The 24,308-nt window shown below is 33.6% G+C and overlaps 2 protein-coding genes across 11 annotated transcripts in view; both read right to left on the bottom strand.

Moving 5' to 3' along the window:
* Nucleotides 1–251: 251 nt before the first annotated feature.
* Nucleotides 252–18,050, bottom strand: LOC116771824 (angiogenic factor with G patch and FHA domains 1). 2 transcript variants are annotated; one of them, XM_032663800.2, is made up of 11 exons: nucleotides 17,687–18,049; nucleotides 17,307–17,615; nucleotides 16,724–16,876; nucleotides 16,584–16,631; nucleotides 16,291–16,498; nucleotides 15,713–15,879; nucleotides 15,102–15,230; nucleotides 14,785–14,890; nucleotides 13,615–13,819; nucleotides 13,166–13,265; nucleotides 252–629 (listed from the first exon to the last, which is right to left on the bottom strand). In XM_032663800.2, the coding sequence occupies exons 1-11, from the start codon at nucleotides 17,885–17,887 to the stop codon at nucleotides 459–461; spliced, it is 1,797 nt and encodes a 598-aa protein (XP_032519691.2). In that variant the 5' UTR covers nucleotides 17,888–18,049; the 3' UTR covers nucleotides 252–458. The 2 variants fall into 2 exon arrangements, with proteins under 2 accessions (XP_032519691.2, XP_032519692.2); XM_032663801.2 differs by lacking the exon at nucleotides 16,291–16,498 and having other exon boundaries at nucleotides 16,556–16,631; nucleotides 17,687–18,050.
* Nucleotides 18,051–18,725: 675 nt separating this feature from the next.
* LOC116772179 (dystroglycan 1) overlaps nucleotides 18,726–24,308 on the bottom strand; it is a 51,692-nt gene continuing 46,109 nt past the window's right edge. For all 9 annotated transcript variants that reach the window (XM_032664267.2, XM_032664273.2, XM_032664270.2 and 6 more), the window contains 7 exons: nucleotides 23,970–24,110; nucleotides 23,137–23,488; nucleotides 22,716–22,931; nucleotides 22,130–22,300; nucleotides 21,740–21,975; nucleotides 21,006–21,376; nucleotides 18,726–20,521 (listed from right to left, as the gene is read on the bottom strand). In XM_032664267.2, coding sequence (XP_032520158.2) covers nucleotides 20,238–20,521; nucleotides 21,006–21,376; nucleotides 21,740–21,975; nucleotides 22,130–22,300; nucleotides 22,716–22,931; nucleotides 23,137–23,488; nucleotides 23,970–24,110 — 1,771 coding nt within the window. In that variant the 3' untranslated portion in view covers nucleotides 18,726–20,237. The remainder of the gene's footprint in view (nucleotides 20,522–21,005; nucleotides 21,377–21,739; nucleotides 21,976–22,129; nucleotides 22,301–22,715; nucleotides 22,932–23,136; nucleotides 23,489–23,969; nucleotides 24,111–24,308) is intronic.

Genomic DNA, 24,308 nt, shown 5'->3' with positions numbered 1-24,308 from the left:
TGGTTGAAAATTGGCGGGCATAGGATATTTAATTCTGTTCGATCGAAAAATAAAATCTTAAAAAATTCCAATATCTGATTATTTACGGCCTCTAGGGTGGAATAGAGTTCGCCCGGTCAGCTATAAATATATTACTTATGCCGAAATTAACGCGGACAAAGTCGGGGACAAAAACTAGTATATTACTAAAAATGTTGGCCGTCGGAATTAGACATACGTAACAAAAATTGTAACAAGATTAAAACAAAAGGCAACTTCAAACATGTTTATTTACATCAACTGCTTATATTATAAGAGATATTTATATACATATATAATAAAATATAATACAGTTATATTACAGAGCATTGACGTAGACTTTTGTTAAGTTCATAAAAGAATAATTAATTTTTTATAACAAAAAAAAATGTTCGAAAAAATAAATAGCTATTAGTACGTATTATGCTAGTATAATAAACTTATTCAGATTCCTCTTCATCTTCGGGCTGAAAAGCCTTGGCTGGTGGTTGTAACATCTTGGTGCGTGTCGCGAGGCGGAGTGTGGCAGGTCCGAGGGATTTGGAGATCACCTTGACAGGCTCGCTGGCTGCACCCAAACCAGACTTACCTTCGTTGCTGATCATAGGAATCTGTACAGGAAATAAACTTAACGCAAAGACTATACGGAATTTATTTTTTGGCTACGAGTATGGATATTCGTTATATATATATAATCATACAATTACTGTATAATTTGCGACGTCTAGTCAAACAAACAATCATTGCCGTCTCCGTCCGTGGCGGTACTAAACGATCCAACTAAAACACGTGGCGAGCGTGAAGACATGAAAAAACAGGTAACCAACAGACCATGGAAGGCTGATATGTACTCGTCAATTACATCTAACGATAGACAGTCATTGTCTGGCCGAGAATGGTGAACCTAGATCGCAGGAAGTGCACACTTCCTGTGGCCGCTAGACGTTAATCTATGGGGTCAACATCGTTTACCACAACGATTACATATACGGAATTCTCAATGACAATTTTTACTACTGTGCCATGAATACGAATACCTACATGTTTTAAGTTATTGGCTACATATTGAAAGGTTTGACTTTAAACATTTACGTTCTGTAATTATATTGTGTTATTGCTTGACCGTAATTAACCAGGTAAAGATTTAATTTGAAAAAAAAAAAACTCATTTGCCTCATCTTGTCTTTTAAAATTTTAAATCAGCACACAAATTGGGATAATAACAATAACCCCGAAAGGCTATTGGATACAGAATCGAATAGCTTCATACAAAAATTTAATGTACTTTGTATAAACGAACTTAAAATTGCACGTTGCACCCGAATGGATGCATAAAAAGGCATCTCATAAATGAAATTGCATGAAAAATAAATGCAAAATAAAACCAGATTTGACGAGCTCTTAATTTTGATGGCCGTTTTGTGTGATACCTACGCAAACTTTATTTATACACCGGTGTTAGTCCCATAAAGGAACCGAGAAAGTTAAAAATCTTTATATGGAATTGTTTTATTATTCAGAGCCGACGGTCCAACCTACGGAATATAATTTAAAATTTTTGAGACTCGCCGTTTTCATGCAAACTAAATATGGGCATTAAGCGCATCCTATTGTCAGAGAAGGGTCGAGACATCGCTGATGGTCCCAGGTGCACATAACTTTTGATGTTCCCGATTTTGGTACAGATCTTAATTAATATGAAGTATTTATATTCCTTAACATGGGTCGTCTTGGAGAGTAGACAGTTGCAGTGGACTCAGGTGTAGAGTTTGCTCGTATATGGACAGGTAATAGTATATCGTAAGATTTAATATTTCTTACTTTATCTGTTTCCACAGATGATGCATGATTTTTGTCAGAAACTGACTGCTCTCTTTAGACTGGCTCCATTAGAGTGCTAACGTGCTCTTAATAATCTTTATACAGATCACTAAATAAAAACAACAAATCTTTTCTAATTTCCCTACGCTACGCGGACAACATATCCCTAAGTGTTCATAGACTGCAGCAGACATACGTATAAAAAATTTACCAATTCTCGGACGTCGTAAAATGATAATACTTTGTATCATCTGATGGAAACAAAAGTCGCTGATTTTCCTACAAGACGCACTAAATCATTCAATTTAAATAAATAACTCTGGTCCACCAATTATTTATCTATACTTTGTCATTATAACATTAACCTGGTGCATATAAAACGTACTTACATTTCTTTAAAAAAATATTAACAAGCAATCAATAATCGAATGATTGTTGCGAGTTTTGGTGCCACATTTGTATTATTTACAGCAATATTAATGTGTAAGGAGATATGACGTGATCGTAAGTTCCACAATTTAGCTGTGGCTGGTTCACACAAGGCTTACTGATTAATGTATGCGATAGTAGGAAATGTCTGGCGATGTCCAGAACATGAATAAAACTTAGGGCATCTAAATGACGAGCGAATCGCTGATCGACGACTAGCGAGATAACAACAGCCCTAATGAGCGTACAAATAAAACCAGGATCTTATATTAGTTAATTATAAAGTTATATTTATTTATAAAACCGAGACTGGTTGACGGAACGGTATTTTGCTAAATAACTTAAAATATTTTGAAACAATTAAGCGAGCTCAACCCACATTCTGTACATACCGACCGCCATAAATATCATAATTACTGTAAATTATAGTACAATTTAAAATTATGAAACGTGACCAAATTTTTTTTTTAAAGTTCATTTTAAATGCGACTTCTCATATACTGGAATAGTATTTAAAATTCCGTTGCATTTAAAACGGAAATTATGAGTTGATGCCATTTTTAAATTAAACAAATCGCAGGGAAATTTGAGATTTATCGACATTTGATATAGTAAAGGCGAGATCGAACGGGGACGAGGGTAGGTTATTATGGAGATATTTCAGTCTTGAAGCACGTTCTGTATCGGCGATCGTAAAGGTATAATGACGAGCAATTCGTATGCAGATGGACCATCATCAGAGCCAACAGCCAAGCAAACAGTTAGTGGTGAGTGAGAGGATGGACGGCTAAGTAAACTTATCCAAGTGTGTAGGTAGTTCTTTCAGACAATTTAAGAATATATCTTTTTATTATTTCTATATGCTTTCGACTAGTTTTATTTGGATTTTCGCAGCTTGCAAAATAAAGATCTTCTATAAAAATTTAGCCAATAACTCTTTTGTACTAAATTCTACCGATTAATAAATTTACACTTACTGCTACTGAATGTTATATTACCCTACTTATCTTCCAAAATCTTTTCTTAATATTGGCTACCACTTAGTTTATGAGCGATGGTAGCTATTTACCATTAACTGGGTCGTTTGCACGTCTGTAATTTTATTACTTATAAAAAACATTCTAAATACAGACATCCGAGGCACACGTATGTAGTCGTGAGTGAATGCGTCTAGCTCGTGTTCAGATTATGTCATAAAAAATTAGCGCAATATGTCAATATTAAGCATAAAACACACAAATAAAACAGCGTAAGATTTTTAGCGTGATTATTGTTCTTATTAAATATTATTTCATTAAAAAATTATCTATCATATGGAATTAATGTGCGATTAGTGCTAACTATATCACTTTTTTATACGGTTCTTATGTTTTCAATACAAAATATATGGAAACGAGTCAACTGCATGCTATAAAAAAAAAAAAACAAACACAGATTGTAAATTGAAACGGCTGTAACATTCCGTATGTCACAGAGCTTCGTCTAGTCAGACCGATCAAGAGCACTTTAAATGCCACGGGACAAAACTTGTAAACATGTATTTTTATACGTTGTAACGTAAACTCACTTAAATAATAACAATAAAAGTTAGATAAAACCGTCGATCGAATACGTCGAACGTTTCAAGACGTCGTTCACAGTTTACGCGTCGCCCATGAATATTATATCGATAAAGACAAACTTAAATATTCAATTTAAATGGCTGGACACGGCCTTTAACGGACCAGTTACATGGGATGATTGATGGGAAATTCGACTAAAACTAGCCACCAGTCACATGAATGGTTCCAATCGAAGTTTACTTTAGTTTCCATTGGAATACGGTTTTATTCGTTAGAGTTTGTTGAATGGCCCATGGAGACCATTTATTTTGTTCAAGGAAATAACTACAAATATTGCGTGATATCTAGTTTACTAAGATATAAAAGTCTTAGATCTTCCTTACAACTTTGCAGAAGAAGAATTAGGTTACATATGCACTGGCTAAAAGTAATATTTACTTTTATAAAATATATTCGATATTATATTATTTCCTGTGTGAATGGTCCTTAACAGTATAGTTTTATGTAAGTCCGCGATAGCGTGGCGACTGACTTGAAACATAATACAATTTTATTGAAGGGACGCGAAACGCATTCATAAAAAATACACAAATTGCGTAATATATTTTAATTTATGTGTTTTTAATTACGGCTTTTAATGTGCAATTCCGCTTACATTGTAGCGGACTTTTTCCGCATATATGTATTATTAAGTTCGTTTATATTTTTAAATATTTTGGTTATGTTAGCTTAAGTACGGCAGATAGTTTTTTTTCAATACTAAATATAAATATATATATAAATTACTGCTCATAGGAAATTTTGAAACAGTCTTTTAGGTCACAGGTGGAGGTATGTCTGATAGAAATATTTCAGTTGCAAATAATAACCAAGACTTGCTATAAACTTTCAACTTTTGTGAGATGTATGTATAAACGACGAGTTGCTATGAGTTCTTAAATTATCAGACAAAAAGTCATTCAAAATTTTCTATGATTTCTATTTTACCATTTCCGTTTTCATACTATTATTGCAAAAGCGAAGGATTGTTTTATGTATGTGTATGTTATCTAAAATTACTGAATTGATTCTGATAAAACTTTTGTATTGAGGATACGCCTAAAGCTTGATTGGTTGCTATATAAATTTATTTGTAAGCCGTCACTTGGAAAATAAACTATATTTACATAGCCGTTCCATTTCGCTGTTTTGTTAATTAATAACAATTGAATTATTCTCATTTAAATTCTCGTAAAAATCTTAAAAATATTTCATAAATATATCAAAATATATATTTATTAAAAAATAACCATTCTTCAGATTACGAAAGTTAATGTTTTGGAATTATTTATGTAAGTTTTTATAGAAAAACCGAGTAACATAGCGTTATTTTGTTGCTGTCTCCCTTTATATTAATTTAATTTTATAGTGTCAACTTTAGTGGCAGAATTTAAATTGTCATAGGCATTTTCCTCAAACTCATTCAGTGTGTAGACAGACAGAATGAATATATATATTATAATATTATAATTAAAGCGCTAACGAAATATATCATTGGTAGAGTGAATGTAGGAATATATTAGAATACAAAGAAGCAAAAAATCATATAAAATGCCGAACTTATATTGGTAATAGAATTAATAACATGATTCGCGATGTAAAATATGTGAAGACGTCTCAAGATGTGATGAGTTTGCTAAATGTTATGTGTAACTGACGCTATAAAACGTAAGATATATTATAGCTCAGTATGTTTACTCCGTGTTTTCGTCGCGTCACCAGTCACTACACACGGAGCGTTAACGGTTTTTCATTTAAAAATCTTCGTATATTTATATGGTTATTAAATAAAATTATTATTTTCGGTTTTACTCCGCGTTTTTTATTATTTTACCGACGTACTTCCGACGGACGGACGACGGACCGTTACTTGCAGCCACCGTGGACAGACGAAATGAAAAAAGGGAAAAGCTTCGTATTTAGTGACTATGCATACTTGTGTTAAGCGTACATGATTTAATTCATTTTGACTATAATGCAATTGATAATTTATAATACGTTTGATTGTCTTTATAATTTTAAAACTATGTATATTTATTGCTGAAGTAAAGAAATTAAATTTAAAGAGTGATGCGTCAGTTGAAATGCAGAGGAAGAATCGGTTCTGGCAAAATGATGAGGTGCGTGCAGAAGCTATTATCATCATGACAGCTGGATTTCCAGGTCTAAACTGAAAAGTGGTGTTAAAGTCGGTCGACCTTAGAGGAATGTATGAATCTGGCATTCGAGTAAATTTTCACTTGCAACAAAAATGTCAACAGTCAGTTCACTTCAAACGAATCTTTGATTATTTAATAGTCTCAATGTGGCAGCATCATAACATATCGCGGGATTAGGCGTAGCGCGGACCCCGATAAAAAACCGCTCCAAGTACAGGACTTTCAAAGCGCCGAGAAAAATTGTCGAAAAAGCAAAATTTTCATGGATGTTGAGCTGATCTACATTTTTTTCTGGCTTAATTTAATATCACTTATTGTTTTGATGAAAATCGCGAAAACAACGTTTGTGGGACTCAGCCTAGATTTTTTCACACAAGTTTCACATTTCATTTATAACAGAATTTCGAAACAGAGTGCACTTTTCAACGAAGTATGAGATTTTGTCATCTTGCATGTCTAGATTGATCGGATAAATTTTGCCAAAAGGATTAATATCGATTGAAAGGACGCGTTGTAAAAATATTAACTGTCTGCTGTCTGGTGTAAATTGTCCGAAATTATGACAAGACGTAACAATGTAGCGAGTATATTTCGGTCATACAATACACTTAAATTGTTGCTTACGAGAAGCACAAAAAGTGCAGCAGAATATTGGATTGAACGAAGCGCAAATCGAAGGCGTCGGAGCGGTGTGATGTAAACGATTAGTCAAATTTTTAGTATTTTATTTTTCTACCATTCCAGACGGCAAAGTGCGTTCCGTTGAGAATAAAAAAAGGGGAGTATTTTGATACCTCGCATTTTTGAACACCCAAAATAAAGTTTATTGTCAGCGGCCGTGGGATGTAGTGTGTTTTTTGTATAGGTAATGTTAACCCGGACAGGTCAATTCTTATATAAAATTGCCATCATTTCGTTTTGTTCGTGGACGAGAAAGACGTGCGACGGCTTGGCGAGTGTAAAGTGAATAGGACTTCATTGGCTCTAGGGTTGCCTGCTCCCGGTATATACCCACAAATTTATATAATTTACCCATAATATCATAAAATCAATTTTGAAAGACTGATAAACAGTATATCAATGTAATTATATTTATCTTTTCCTTATTTAAGTACTAGAAAAATGACCAAAATTCATATTACAATCATCTTCAACTAGTTAGTTGTAGGAAACCCCCTAAGGTGGGAGCCCTGCGTAAAGCATAGGTAAGTGCTGCCGAGTGGAGACGCTGTTTACTATTCACTTACTCGCATTGTCAACAGCTAATTATGCAGGCTGAAGTTAAAGGCACACACTTCCTTTGAAGTTTTTTTTTTATCTACATAAAAAAAAATCCCAGAGGGAATCCATTGATTCACGAGCTATTGATTTGAAATCACTTATCGTGAATGGTACTTGTACAGTATTTTCTTTAGAATTGCTGACGCTGGCTCTTACAAAACGCATTCTCTAGCTACCGGTTACACCTCAATAGAGGTACTCGATGTAATTGCATTGAAATCTAGTAATTCATAGTACAGCCGTTCATTCAGACGCTTTCATTGTGTGGCCGGAGCTTTGTAAGAACATAGTCTGCAAGAAACTGGATCGTGTCTTTGGCGAAGATATTTGAGACTCTTCTTATACTTTCCCTTTGTTCTCAGCTGGCTTACAATGTATGATATATATTTTCAAACACATTAACGTCAGAGCGGATATGTCGGTGTGTTGGCAAAACACTCTCCTCTGTTTGCGTTTCATACCCGACGGACAACCTCAGATAACACAATCTATATCATACTTTAAGGCTAACCAAATATATAAAACGTATTATTTATCATATATATATATATTATTTTTATTCTACAAAAAAATGTATATAGAAAAATAAAACGTAAATATTTTCAAATAAAAGCGAGATCACAACTTTTTAGGTCATGAAATTTTATGTTGAAGCTCAAATTCTCGAAATGTTTTTCACTTAAGTGTGAAATTTACTTTGTCTTTTTGTTTTTATTTAGGAAGAAACATGTTTTGTTGTCCGTATGTAGATATTTCCGAAAATATAACTTAAGCGTCCAAGTCTCCAAAAAAAAAAAAACTTACTAATTCTAAATTCCTAGGCAGATACAGTTGGTCATAGTTACAATTTCGACAGATGAAAAATTACATCGAACTTTAAAACTATTATAAGTAGTACTCACCAAATATTAAAAATTACTTGCGTAAATTTAAATGGTGATATTTAAAGCTAATGATATTTAAAGTATCGAAATGATATTTGTTTCTTATAGTTTGTATAAAGTAAAAATTATTTAAGGTCGTGACGTATCCGTCACGTGGACTGTTCTTGTAAATGGCAGTTCTAATTATGCAAAGACGTCTCGGTCCAAGGATCGCACGACTCTGCTCGCAGCCTGGACTCCATCAGGTTTGAGTGTGACTTTCATGTTTTAAATTAAATATTTATGACATTAAAATTTTTTGCTTATGTTTGATATAAAATATCAAAAGTACCAAAAAAAATTTAAGGCTCTAAACTTTCTATAGCATTTTATAATGTATATAAAACCGAATGACTAGGTGCTTTTTTCGACGTTTTAGTGTAATAGTAATTTAATGTTTCTCAACGTAGGTAAAAACTAAATTGATTTTAATGAATCTTCGTAAATGTAGATTGCTGACGAGATTTACAATTATTTTAATGTCATCAAAAAAACAACAATTCCGAGTGCATCCAATGTCTTGAATAGATTGCTTCAAATGACCGACGCAATAATAACGGCGTACAACTAATGGCGTACAGTACACCTAACAGCAATGACTAAACTTGCGAAACATGCTACATAGTGCATACATTTATGAATACATCAGGGTTGTACATTAAAAAAAATATGCTTAGAATTTTCATTAAATCCAAAGATGTTTTTCAAAAAAAAAAAATACGTAATATTATAAATATCGATAAAATTTATAAATGCTTAGCAACTAGCAATTTATGTGAGTTTGAAAGGATTTTGATAGATCAACATAAAATAAACAACTTATGACGTACGACAAATGACTAAATTGCATCCAGATAGCCAGGAATCGATCAATATGTAGCCATATAAGGAATTAATTAAGATAAAAACAAACAAATCGTGAATATTATAACTATTGCTTCATTTAAATCAAAGCGTTTCAATTAATATGTAAAGTAGAATGAAATCGACTCGTGTTACCGGTCGTGTTCTAGGTATGAGTGAATTCAATTAATATCACTGATGTATAGATAGCATTAATTATTTGTGTCATCTACGTGTATAAAATAACCGGCTTGAAATAATAGCAATATTTTGTTAGTTCTAGTCACAAATGGAAAGCGCGCATAACGCCTTATTAATATTCCAGGGATAATTTCAGTGACAGCATATCTTAAACATCGAGCAGAGCAAACATAACTCATTCCCTTCACTCAGATGTTATCAGAAACATTAAGGACTCTTGATATGAGAGACGATTTGTGAGTAGCCACAGTTTAATGATAGCAGTGCGCCAATAGTACACAATCGCACGTTGTATTAAGCTTTGACGTCCGACTATACAGACATGTTTATAGTCTGTGAACGTCACTGCATGCAGTTTCGATAAAAATCATAGCCGTTGCACGTTTTCTTTGCAATTTATAGTAATCTTTATGAATCATACATAGTTATGAAAAAAAGCACACAGCGTTTGCCTTAAAACATGTACTGATGGATCTTAACACCCACGATAAAACAAACGATCCTTTTAAGGTAAATAAATCTCTTTGAAATGCAGGCGAAATAAAATATAATATTTAACTCACTTTTTTTTTTCTTTCAACGACGATGATTACACAGTTTAAACAATACATCCGAACAAAAAAAAAATCAACAATGAATATGGCAACAAAAAATTGCAGTAAAAACATGCCCTCAACGTCACCGTCTGGCCTCAAGTTAATGGTCGTTCTTCGGGCAGGTCTAATGCGAATATAAAATATATATATAAACGCAAATTGTTTTAAATGGGCAGGTAGGGCACGCCCGGCTGACCTACAGACGGCATCATATTATAAAAAAAAAAAATAACAACTCTTTTGGGGTATCGCGGGATAAATATTATAATAATGGCAGCACTTATATATCAATTACTCGGTATATTTCCGATAAAATCGTTAAAAACTCGTAAAATACAGATTATAATGTTTATGCATATGTATATCGAATCGTACATAGTGCTTACAATTCCTTATTATGAATCGGCCGTGACATTATCGACATTATACACAGTAATTCTTTAGTATCTGTTATTGGTGTAGCAATTAACAGAAATATATTTCGCAGTTAAAATTATTTAATTATATTTAGAAGAAAAAAAATTATTGATATAAAAAAAAAATTGTTAATGATGGTCAAGGGAGATCTTAATTAAAACACCGAATAATTCCTATCATCGTGGAAATGATAAAAAAAACACGTATGAAAAAAAATTTTTTTTTTTCACCTAAAGTAAGGAACAAGTCTGTTTTATTATGTATTTCATAACATTTTTGAAAAAAATTATCAACAATTACATGTACGGAACTCTATTGAGGGCGATTCATTCACAATATTCCAGACGTTTTTAAGAGCTTACTCTTTTCAAAAAAAAATGTTAAATATCGTCAGCCGAACTAATTATTCACTTCAAACTATAATGTTCGTAATAATTCATAAGAGACGTCTACTGAAGTTCTGTTAATCTCCATACGGGGTTATAAAATCTCTCCCTGTAAACCTACCACAAGTTACACAACATCCGGAGCGTTATCAGATTTTTATTCATAAACACTAGCACATTGTAAACCTAACGTATATTATTGAATATTAAACGGGAAACGCTTCGTAGTGTGACGATGCAAACTAGTGCTAAGCATAACAGTTCCATTATCAATATTGAAATTTATAAAAATTTCTAGAATAACCGACTTTATAGACGCTAGTTAAATTATACTTCATATAGTTATATAAAGTAGACCATTAGATTTCATAGTGTTCATAGGGTTACTATGAATACTATGAAATCTATGAAATATATAGAAAAGAATTTAAAGTCTTCTCTAGAAATATTTGTAATATGACCATTTACGGCCATTATAGCTCATCAACAAAAATCTATTCTAGCATAACGAGAACCCTGGAAATACGTGAAATTTCACTTTAAACCTACATCACTTTGCAAACTAAGAGGAGCCGCGTCAAAAGCTTGTATGCTGTCTCTAACACAATCAGCTAACAATATATAGAGACCGTACGCAGAGCTAATTGGGTCATTAGTCACCGCGGTACAGGGAAGCCTAAAAAAAGATAATGGGCCGTATAATGACCGCATTTCCATGAAGGGTAAGGCCAAGACGAATCTAGAATGAAGAGTGGCCCGCTGCGGTTACAGGGCTATTTGGTTGTTTGCTGCCAGCATGAGCATGAGTTTGTCAAACTTCATATATGTAAATTAAACTAATATTTTGGGATTACTAAGCGTTATTTTTATTATTTTCTAAAACTACACACTCCCGACGTTTCTGTTACTTTGCAGCAACCGTGATCACGGGCGGACGAGATGAGATGTACTTATATGTCATAAACAAGATTTTGTTTTGCGTTTAGAACTGAAGTGTGTAATGCTGAAGTAATATTAGATATCAAAATATTTCATGAAAAATTCATAGACACGATCTGTATTCGAACCTACCACCTCCGGGAAATTTCGGTTACTTTTAGTTTTCAACTATATAAAGAATTTTAACAAAGCTTTATATACCTTATTGGCATGACGTATAGAGATCATGGTTATACAAAAAATTTATGTAAATCGCAGATAGCTCTTGCAAGGAGGCTTAGGATAATTTTATTATAGAAATTTTAAATATAATAAATAATGATAATAATAAGTCGCGAGCACTGATAGCGATTCATGGATAAACCGATTTGAACAGATAGTTTGGAGAATTTTTTCAGATAATTTGGAGAATATAAATTCCTCCAACACTAAACAGATATATCTTAGCTCAAGGAATGGACCAAAGATGAATTCAAAGGAAAAACCTTGGGGAGGTGTACTAATTTTGTCATCGAGTATTCCGAAATGTACTGGTCAAATTTCAATCAGCATGAACTTCAAGGCAGAGGTCATTAAACATAAAATAGTGGAGTGAAAAATGCAAAAATATCGATAACGAGATAGTCTGAAAGTCACAAGTCTGGACCTTCTTGTGTGGATGAACATTTCAGTTTACGTTTTCTGTATGAATTTTGATTCAAATATCAGCCAGACATTGACTTTATGTTAAAAAGATATACGTATGGATATAGGACTAACAAACAGGCATTATTCTGGAAGGCCGCTAGTAATTCCCTAGTTGCTTTGTCTTTGTTCAAAATCAGTTAGTTGCTAATCTTGAAGATTATAATGCAGAATGACGAGATATTTTTTTTGGGACGGAAATGCAAGTATCGAACCATTGTCACCGCTTATCCAACAAGTTATTCGCTTAGTTTATAAGCTTTAAGGATATATTTTTTTGCGAACGGTTCTATAGCTATAGCTAAGTTTATTTTAGACTGCTATTAGTGACAAAAAAAAATACCATAAATTAAAGTTCCCAGCATTTGGAGAGGCGACAAACAATTAAAATTTGATGATAGGAAAATTACGAGCAGAAATCCAAACTATAGGTGCTGTGAGAAAAACGTATCTCGAGAAATGTAACGAAAAAGCGGAATAAACTTACTACGTGAGCGATCTTAAATAAGATTTACATCAAAATCATGCCAGCAAGTCTCATATCTCTCGTATTTTATATAAACCTTACAACTCCTAACCAGTGCAATAGAAAATGTTGACCGTCTACTGTTGACAGTCTACTTGACTGTTTATATAAGAAAAAATAGACCTATGTTATCCAAAATGAGAATAAAAATGTTTTTTTTTTTGAAAGAAAGAAAAATTCAAATCGGAAGAAGATATTTTTCGTATAAAGAAAATGGAATTATTCAAACAATGTATCCGTACTATAGCTTGTATCCTGATATCTGACATAAATATTTTTTTATTAGTGTATAAGTTATTTTTAAAGACCTTCGGTCGTGATATATTCTATATAGCTCTCACCGGTTCCTGGTCCCCTTGAGAGTCCTTGCCGAGTCCTTCGCCCTTCGACCAGCCCATCTTCTCTAACAGCTTGAAACCCTTGTTTTCTGGTGCAATGAATCTGTAAAGATATTAAAAAACGTCACATCACATATATTTGTTGGATTTGAAGAGTTTAATTATTTGAACAATATATATATATATATATATATGGTAATTTATATGATAGGTTGTATGAACAGAAGGCTCAAGGCTCAAAAGCACTCGCATACAGCGACTTAAATACAGTTGCAAAAAAAAAGTTGTATAAACAGCCAGGAGAAAAAGTACTCTTTATCAAAACTGACCTCAGATTTGTTAGAATTTAAGGACATAGCTACATGTGTATTAAATAATGCCAAAGATTAGTGTAGTGTGGCGAGTTGAGCTCTAGTCTACATCTCGCTAGTGATGCATCACCCTTCACTCACGTGTGCACGTCACTGGCCACCGTCTTCTCGGAGTGATGTGAGGACCCGACCGTCTCCCGCCTCGTTCTGGCTCGATCGTTGTAAGCCGTCTCCTCTATGGCGAGTGGTGTTGGGGCATACTTGTTCTTTAACCTGGCCAATTCCAGCTGATACTGTTTCTGAACGCTGCAGGTCCTCGTGTACGCCACCTTCTCTTTATCTAGAGCTATAGACTTGATTAATGAGATCTAAGATTATTATTATCACGTAGCCCGTGATCACGGTTGCTGCAGAGTAACCTAAACGTAAGGAGTATGTAGTTTTTTTTTATTAACGATAAAATAACGAGAAGTCTCCGAATCCGAAAATATTAGTATCGTTTATTGATTTATTATAGAGAATTATTTTAATGGCTTCAACCTTAATAATTTGAACATTAATTAATACGTGTACAAGTTGTATTCGTTCTCTGTACTATAAAATGTTTATATGGAGATATTTGCAGTGTACTACAATTTAAATATATTTTTAGGGCACTAAAAGAGCATTCAATATGAAATTAATAAAGTTTCCGCTTGTATAAGCGAGACCTTTATAATGGATTGTATAATACATGTGGAAGGATCAGCTTAATCTCAGTTAGAGTCATTAAATTGAACATAGCTAAAAGAGATGTTCTCGTGGGAAGATATAAAATAAAATCAGTTCTGAATACTGAAATTAAGCCTTAATTGCTGAAAATCTTTGGTAAACGACATGAAAGTTTTTTTTTGACAAAATTTATATCAGGCATTGACACAAAGCCGTCATGGCTCATGAGATTGCTCGTATTACAAGAGTATATCGTGTTTGGCTTCAGAGGCTTTAGATATACACTACAAGAATATTTCACTGAATTTGTAATATTTTTAATTATCTTTATTATATTATAAAAATAAATTAAAATATATATGACATTGGATGCATATAAATTGAGATTTTATATGATAATGTTATTTTAGTGATTGCTTGTTACAGTATCGTGAAACAAAACGATAGTATGTTTGGTTAGTAAAATAATTTAATGTCGTAGTAAAGTGACATTGTCATACATTCCATCATAAGGCCAGGTTCGAAGAAACAAAATGTTAGTTATGATAATACATGTATGCAGTGAAACAATGAATGTCGTAGTAAAGTGTAATATCTTACATTCCATGATGAGGCCAGGTTCACAGTGACCGCACGTGTCGTTGCCAGGGTGGACGTGACACAACAGCTTGGTCTCGCCGAGCTGCAGAGTGCTGCCGTGGACTATCTGCAATGCAACGTGATGTTATTAAGATTCATTAAATAATGAGATCTAAGACTCTCGCGACGTTATAATGATATGTATAACTACGACTTTGTAGTTTTAAAAATAATATAATAACGCGTAGCAAAAAATAATTAACAACATGGGAAATTAATCACGAAAGGTTTAATCACCAGGAAGTCAATATTAAGATGAGTAAAAAGATCTGATGTACCTCCATCGGCTGGCTGACCGTCTGACTCTCCGACATCCGGTTCCCGTTAAGTATGGTGCCGTTCTTGGATCCCAAATCAATAGCGACGTACATTCTTCTGTTCATGTCATATTTTATATCCAGATGGTTCTGCGAACGAAAACACGTCATGTGAATGAAACCAGACACCAAGAACAAAGTTTTATATAGCTTCTTATATATATGTTAATATGATATTTGTTTTCAACCTATCTTATAAGAAAATACTATTTATAGTATGCCTAGTTTGATATTTTATTATCTAAATTTTTTGGTTACGTCAACTCTCGTAATACAAATTGGGTCCATATACCACAATTATAATAGCATCACATTTTTTTCCCCCCGTAAGCGTGTTTTAATATTTTGTTCATACGTAAAATTTTGTTTCATAACACTTAAATTACATACGTATTTATATATTTTTTAAGGACTAGAAACCAACAGTGAACAACTCATTTTTTTTTTATATAATAATTAAAAAAATCACCTAACAGCCAGCACGAAAAATATTTTTTTATATGGCAAGTTTTATATAGATAAAATATAAAATGCTTCTAAAACTAATGATATATATATAACAACATACTAACTCGGGATACGTTATGATCTCTCAGTAGGAAGGCGTGGTCACTGCCCTCGCGGCCGACACTGCCGCCATCTTTAGTGATCACAAACAGACTCCCGACTTTCAGTTTCTGTAGACTGGTCTCTCGCACTATGATACGCATACACGGAGGATGATGTTTGGCTACCGAGTCTGGAACGATATTAATAAATTAATTACAAAATATCTGTCATGTTACTACTATGATAGGGAATAAATTCCTTTACGTATATTTATGCGGTTAGGAAACCTCTTGAACTTATACCAAACATATATATTGTTCAAGAGAAATGAAGTGACAAAGACGACAAATCTTGATGGTATTGAAGCTGAGACTATCAGAAATATTGGAAACGGTAGCTCAATACTGAGAATTAAATTTTTCTTTAAAGCAGAAAAATTCACAATTCAATAATTTTCTATATATATATATATATATATTTGGATGTTATTTTACCACACATTGTCATTGACTTTTTCTTTTTTTTTCAATTGGCCTACAGAACCCAACAACACTTCAGAGTTTAAAGGACAGATAACAGCCCGTAAGACTCTTTCATTTACCATCATCACTCTGAGAGGCCGTACTCGCATCAGACTCAACATTCTCATCGTCCGAGCTCTCGCTACATTCACCATCTTCCAGGTCATCTTTCATCACGGAATCTTGTACAAAGCCATCACTTTTCCCGTTCCCATCTATATCCTTAAAGTCTTTTTGCTTAACATTTTCTTTCTTCTTACGTTTCGGCTCACTGCCTTCTTCATTGTCCTGTAATAATAGTTCTTACGTTGGTATTGCGAAGTGACTTTGTATCACAGTAATTACCTAAGGCAGGACTGCCTCGGAGTGAAACCTGATTCAATTGTTTCGTCAGGTTTTCTATACCATCAGATTTAGCTGCCTGAAAATATGTATAATATACATTAAAATTTAATATATTATGTACATATAACATTTCCATTTACAACAATTATGAAATCTCTTTGAATATACCTTTTTATGCTTCCTAGCTTTCCTCTTTTCGTGTGCTTCAAACGCGATATTGTCAGCACTTTTGTCGGGATACGAGTGAAAAACAAAGGACTTCTTCTCATCTGAATAATAATAATAGCAGCCCGTGTCAGTGTGATAATAGAGACCGAGTTCCTGTGGAAATAGTGTTAAAATACATTGAATATAATTAAATAATATTATATGTATACAAATATAGGATTTATGTGTTTAGAATCTGAATTCTAACTATCACCGGTGAAGTTCTGACAGTGTGTAAATAATTATCTGATAGTTTTTACAATTTAGTGATATGGTTCAGATTTAATCCCAAGTTATTTTAATGGGAAGTTAGTTAATATGTCTTTTATACCTTGAAAAATTCATTTTATGAACAAGAAAATTTTATTTACTTTATCAAACATTGTGTTTTAATCAATATAGCAATTTGATTCTCTTCTAAATGAGATAATTTTGAACTACACACGGTAGGGACTTCAACAATGTGTTTAATTAAAATGAATTTGATTTCAATGTTGAATATTTAAAAAAAATATTAAAATAATAAAAATTTCAATAGACTTACAGAGTTATAATAATAGCCAGTCTTATAATCATAGTACATTCCCATTGATTCAACAAATACCATCCCCGAATCTTGTAGAGCACTCTGAGCTGCTTCTTTTACTTGTTCGGCTATACTCTTCTCGCTTGTTGTATTGTCAACTGTCCAGGCAGTCGCTTCATTGCTTTCCTTACTTAATATATTCTCATCAGATGCGATTGTTTGAGTGTATGAATCTTTCATAGAGATATTTTTGTTGTTATTTGAAACTTTCTTTTTTATAGTTTCTGTGCTCGTTTGTGCATGTGAATTTTCAGTTTCGATTATTTTCTGGAAGCATGAGTATGATTACTTTAGTCATTTAAAAACACCTGAAAGAATGAAAAAGGAAAATTCCATACCTTTTCTTTAATTAAGCACTTGAACTTATTCAGTAAGACATTTTTCTTTCGTATATATTGCCTCATTTTCAATATTAATTCATAAACTTTAGGCCTATACTTTAAAGACAACCGCAATTTTCTTAAATTAAACATTTTACGTTTGTGGTGATTTCCAGAATTTTTAATTATTGTACAACCTTCATCTAGTTTCTCCATCATAATATATTTAAGTATTTTCAACTACTATTAACCTAATTCTTTGGGTAAGCATAAGAATGTATGTTTCTTTACAAGACACTAGTAACACATTTCTATGGTGAAAATAAACATTAAATACGATTTCTGATTTAGCAAAACTATTTGAAATTTTGTAATAATCACTGTCAAATTTCAATTTGTTATTTGGAATGTCAAATGTAAATTAGTGCATTCGCGTTAACCTGAAATAAAACTTTTAGTAACTTATATTTTCTCAGTTTTTTATTCACTAGAACTTTTATGAATATAAAAATATAATATTTCGCAGTGGTCGATAATATTTATATTTGTTATAATAAAATCCGACATTAAAAACTATATATTCAATAAAAAATTTAAATATAATACTAAATAAACTACATTACTTTATACTTGAATACGTTTAGGACGGAAATGTATTATTTGTGTGAATAAACACATAATAACGGGGTAGGTTAATGAGTTCATATATAAATAACCTTCTACTAAGAAATACTATATTTATGTGGAAGTATGCCGGTGTTTTGACAGAACTACTGAAGAGAAAAAGGATTTGGTTAATGTACACGGAGCCTCCATAAAAGGTATTTTAGGAATATTGTCTTTTAGAAAGAAGGGTTATTATATAACGTTTCTCCTAGAACTAGCATTTTATTCGATTCCGATTAATTGCAATACTAAGCGATCTTTATTGTATTTCAGGCATAAGTTCAAATGAAAAAGATATGAAATAAAAAATGGCAAATGTATTTGTTAATTTCAATTTAATGCATAGCGTAATGTCACAAGGGTTACTCTGTATAAATAATAAAAGAAGACGAAATACTAGACCATTTTATTAAATTAGAAATAAAACTCAATAATTACATACTCAATAATTATGTGCGTTTTCGTGTGAAGTGTAAACAAAGTAGCAGCCATAGAGATATGGAAATATAATAACATGGTTCGGTTTCCTGTGGACATTATTTAAGTACACCTACTAAGAAATAAAAATACAAAAACAAAATATAATTGAAGAAACATCAGCTAAATGAGTATACAATAGAAAAAAAATACATCCAAACATTTTTTTTTTTTAATTTTATAGCTCATTTCGTTAAATTCCCTATATTTAACATAATTTTATTAATCTTAAACCTATGGTAATAATAGACAAGTACAAAATGATATTTTATTCTTAAAAAATATCTATTCGTAACCTAAAACTAAATTCAGTTGTATAACACTTTATCATTTACACGCTTAATTCATTCGTATTATAAAAAAACGTTGCCGAGCGTGAAAGCATTTCATTTATACGGCTCTTAATAAACAAGCCCGACTCGCCGAACACACGGAGAGGAAAACCTCCAAATAAAATATAAGTCTTAACATCGTGTGCTCCTACCATGATTAACGTTGCTAGTATAGTCTGTGTCCTAACCGTCACATACACACATGCATAGCCTAGTATATCGTGTTGGAAGTACTACGCTAAAGGCTACTGTTACATTTGGATATGTTTAAATTACATAACAATTTTTTTTTTTTCAAACAATGGCACACTCAGCCAAAACACCTATGGAACTGTCCTTGGTCTAGTTATACATTGAATACATTCAGTTCGTCACGTACATATATTAGTAAAAAGCGATTTTTTTTAGAAATATTTTTGTATAACTTTATGATCTAATGTAACATCACCTACCTCGATAACAACACTAATACTTAAGATTCAAGTTCTTTACAACCCGACCGCGGCCACACTACAGCGGCCGTCACACACGAAATTCGTATCAGCTGTCATTGTGCACAATTCCTTAAACGTTCCCGTGTTAACTTAATTTTCGTAATAAATGCATTCCGTAACATCATAAACGCTCGTAAATATAATAAAACATACTTTCATATACTGATAAGTGTCGTTTGAGTACGAAGATAGTTGTCGAATAGCTGCAAGACGAATGTCGACTAGGTTTACTATATACTTTAAAAAATACACCCGTTTCTGGCACACGTCTGACGTCAATTAAAAAAAATAATTTCAACTTTGAAATACCATTCCAAATAAAAAAATACTAAAGGTAATAATATTTTTTTCTGCTAGGACATCACATTGTTTGAAGTACTAAGTTTTCATATCATATATATATAAAATTCGATGACAGCTAACTCTGAGTATAATATTATTGGTTTTATTTCTCTATATTATATTTCCTGTTTTTATTGCTTTTTTATCACGCCTATTACACGTGAGGTCCTTTAATTCAAGTAAAAACAAAATTACCTTAGATAAAGAAGTGAATCGAGATTAATTTGTCAGACAAGTGTGCGTCAGACGTTTATCATATTAGGGCGGTACGTAGGGGGGTGGTTTTCTATAAGTGGGGGTCGCTTTAGGTCGCGGGGGGGTGCGCGAGGCTGCGAAGGGCGGCGGAGGCCGGTAAGGTGCGTCTTCATTACGATAATCTGGCGTCGGCGGCAGTAAGGGTGGCTTTTCCTCTCTCATGATGACAGGACTCTTATCTCCCGGTTCAGTTTCGACTCTCTCTTCGAGTTCGTCTTGGAAGATCACAGGGATCCCTTTAGATCTGAACGCCTGACGCTCTTCTTCGTCGCCAACGCTCATTTTACCTTTGAATGTTATGTTTATATCATTATTATGACTAAATTATATGATAACATTTAGAAATACAGAATCGGCCAGAGCTGCGCGAGGTCACAGACATCGAAAAAAAAATTCCTACAGGATAACTTCAGTGTGATGTAAATGAAAAAGCTCTCGGCGCAGCTCTGAAGAATAATGAACTTATTATTTAAATGTGCATTGTGCGTATAAAACGAATGAGTGCCTAAAATTGTTCACACTTTAATAGGAAGGGCGTTATCTAAAAGTTAGTCGATGCTAGCTAAGTGTGCTAAGAATGTAATAATCACCTTTTTCGTGTCAAGAATTTGCATCCGCTACGGTTAAAACGCTTGTTAGTTATATCACATCATTTTTGTTATTAGGAATAATATGCAATCAATCTGACTTATCCGGACTCGGATTCCAAGAGCAATAAAATATTAACATACAAACAAAGTAACAAACAACGTTACATTTAAATGTGCTCACCTGTTCGCCGTCTCTTGTACAGTACGCAAGCGATGATGGCCGCTACCACGATCATGCAGATGATGACGACGGCTGGTACCACGAACGTGACCAAATAGTCCGAGTATTCGGGGGAGGCGTTAGTAGCCTTGTTCTGTAGATTCGGGCCGTGAGAGGGCGCCATTGTTTTGGGTGTCTTCGTATTCTGTTCCGCGCAAAGTCCCAATGGTATGAGCCGTATGGACATAACCTTTAAGTCTTTGTCGAATATCTGATCGACGTGCTCTTTGAGGTTTCCGCCGACAGATCCCCGTTCGTCGGCTATTATCATCCTTCGTAGCTCCTCAATTTCCCGTTTGGGACATCTGTCCATTGGCAGACTGGTGTTGTACCTGGAATGGCATTATTCATTAATATACCTGGGACAACAAATGTATCATACATATTATGTCGTATCCAGTGAAATATGAGAAGCAAAGCCGCCCCAATGGCTTAATAATGTTACTTTGATGCAACGTCAAGTGGAGTCTTCGAGCAGACATTACGAGAAGTGCAACAGTGATTATGACTGAACGTTCGAAGAAACGACATAAGGGAATCCCTTGAATTAGTTTAATATAAATAATAACAGTAAGAAAAGTTATTGACTGTAGGTAGATATCTCTCTTTGCACGATAGAAACCATAAGCCTATACTGTGTCGGAACAAAATAGTGGTCAAGAGTTTAATTTTCCCATATAATCTTAAACACTGACCATACAATAGTGGTGGGGTTGTCTGTGATGCTCTGTATGCGTATATTGTCTGTGTCGGTCTGTCCGAACAGCGCCGCCAACTTCTCGACAACCTTCCTCTTGTTGGTGGCGCTATCCGCAAGTGGCGACGGGTCCATTGTCATCTGGAACTCGACGGTCGGTCGTATGGTCGGCGCCTTAGCTACTTCCACTATGAGACTGTCGTACGCACTCTTCTTACTAGAGTCTTCCGCGATCTGAAAGTTTTATTGCATTGTGCTGAATGAGAGTTCATTATTGACTCATTAATTGATTTATTTTCAAATAAACCTACGATAGCTCTATACAGCTTATAGTTTCATATATTAAAGTAAAGTGGAATAATCGTGCTATAGTCGTTATATGTCCTACCAGCTGATAATGTACAATCTTCTCATCCCCAGGCCCGGGCAGGCCGTAGAATTCCTGGTTTCGTGCATCGAACTGCAACCAGTGGTTCGAAGGGATCTCCGAGCGGTCGCTGAACCTGAGGGACAGCTGAAGGTTGCGAGTACCACCGTCCTCCGGGTCGAAGAATGTGTCCTGGAAATATATTGTATAATGTTGATTTGAGATGTTGCAATACGTGACCTACTAAGATAATGTATTTATTAATAAATATGTAGTGATGGGAATACTAAAGTATACTTTAAGTATTATAAAAAAAAATAATAACTGCTTGACAAGATGAGTTTTAATCTTATTTTATAACTTCCAATCATAATAACAATTAAGAACAACAACAGCAGGGAAATTCTGGTTTAGTTGATTAAGTAACACTTCCGTAAGAGATGCCAATCTATGAATAGTCGAAGTGGCTACAAAGTCACTTCGACTTTTCTTAGTTAAATATGACAGTAGTAGAGGTGTTTCAGTAAAACATTATAATAGTCCTGAAGTTTTCTTCACCATACACCATACTAAGATTTTTTATGGTAACCTGTCTCGTCAAACTAACCTCTGGCACTTTATACAGTAGTAGATGTCCAACTGTAGCTGTGAGATGATCCACCTGGTTCCTAGTGACCGGGGGGTAAGTGTCGTGAGCGCGTGTGGAGGGGGGAACACATCGGCCTGCGCCCCTCCACCTCACTTCCGACACCTTCATGTCTGGGAACATCGCTCGAGACAGACTAGGGGACGGGCTGCCTGACTCCGGCTCAGATACCATTATCTGTTTGTTAATTATAAGTCCAATGAAACAAGATAAATTTTATAAACATAATATTTTATAATGTAATTGATCTGGATGTTGTTATGAGAACTTACGGTTGGAGTAAGCCTTTATAACGACAAATGCATAACATTATAGTGTTCCGTATAAAAGATATGTCAATATAAAATGCTATAATCATACGAATGTTAATAAATCGAGTAACCTTCATAAGCCTGTTGATATCATCCATGGGGCAGGCGGGATCCTTGGGCAGGGTGTCGTTGGTCCACACGAATTCATACAGATCTCCGTTCTGCGTGGTGTTCAGTACAGTGAGGTGATCCATGTCGGTGTCCCTGAACAGGTTCACGATGCCCTCCAAGGCTCGTATCTGCCAGTCCACGGCGTTGTTGTAATTCTTCTGTAACTTCATCTTCATTATGAACTGGTGGTTGATAGTTCTGCCGCTCTTGTGCTGTTGCACCGTAATGTCTAGAGGTCCCCTGGCCACGAGACCTTCGCTGTCCTGAGCTTCTACTATGAAGTTCCAGCGAGACACGTGCGCTTCTAGTGGTCTGTGAGGTTATGGTTTATTTTTATAAGAATGTATATATTACTCAGATAAAATCAAGTAAATTATTTAAGTTAGGATTGTTATTCTTATTAATTAAAAATAAATTAATTGGGTTAAGTTTATCTTCTCTTTGTCATGGTATTTTCTTCATAATATTATTATAAGTCCGTTTTAAAAATCTTATTAAAGTATACAATTAAAAATACATACATATTTATATAGAAGAAACATATAGATATATAGTTTTCTCACCTAGTTACTATTATCAAAAATAAAAAGTGTTAAAATGAATTTGTTTTTGCTTATATCCCATGACAATGACAAGACGCACACTTTAAAGCATTTTTAACAACTTTACTATGTTTCCTGTGTCAGAAATTAATCTGATTCAAATATTAAAAAATACATTTACATTTAGAATACCTAAATATAGATATTTATATTAAATGATGATATTATTTGTTATTGATTCCACCACTTACAATCCATAGACCTCTCTTTCGGATGGTAGGAACTGTATCCAGGAGTTCTTGTTAAGTGGTACATTTTCCTCTTCGTACATCCTAAACGTTAAGTTGCTGCCTTCTTCAGGATCAGTGAATAGATCGGCTGGTATAATGTATCTGTGACATTGAATATGAGAATAAAATTAGTTTTAATACATAGAAAGTTAAATTAAATAAGTCATTTGTCAGTCTATATGTTTCATATTTAATAGGATATATTATGACCGTGTGTATTTAAAATTTGTACAAAAACTGGAATACTAAACAAAAAAAAGCATGAATATAATTAAGAGTATATAATTATTGAGTGATTAG

The sequence above is a fragment of the Danaus plexippus genome (assembly GCF_018135715.1).
Source record: "Danaus plexippus chromosome 16 unlocalized genomic scaffold, MEX_DaPlex mxdp_23, whole genome shotgun sequence".
In the NCBI taxonomy this organism is placed as follows: domain Eukaryota; kingdom Metazoa; phylum Arthropoda; class Insecta; order Lepidoptera; family Nymphalidae; genus Danaus; species Danaus plexippus.
The sequence above is the reverse complement of the archived record's forward strand: the minus strand, read 5'-3'. Positions and strand labels throughout refer to the sequence as shown.

Excerpts from the sequence above, each read along its gene's own strand:
- LOC116771824 (XM_032663800.2), bottom strand. The coding sequence starts at position 17,887 with ATGATGGAGAAACTAGATGAAGGTTGTACAATAATTAAAAATTCTGGA. Across the intron at positions 14,891-15,101 it reads CGGTCAGCCAGCCGATGGAG|ATAGTCCACGGCAGCACTCT; the intron begins GTACATCAGATC and ends GTTGCATTGCAG. Across the intron at positions 13,820-14,784 it reads ACCTGGCCTCATCATGGAAT|CTCTAGATAAAGAGAAGGTG; the intron begins GTAAGATATTAC and ends TCAAGTCTATAG.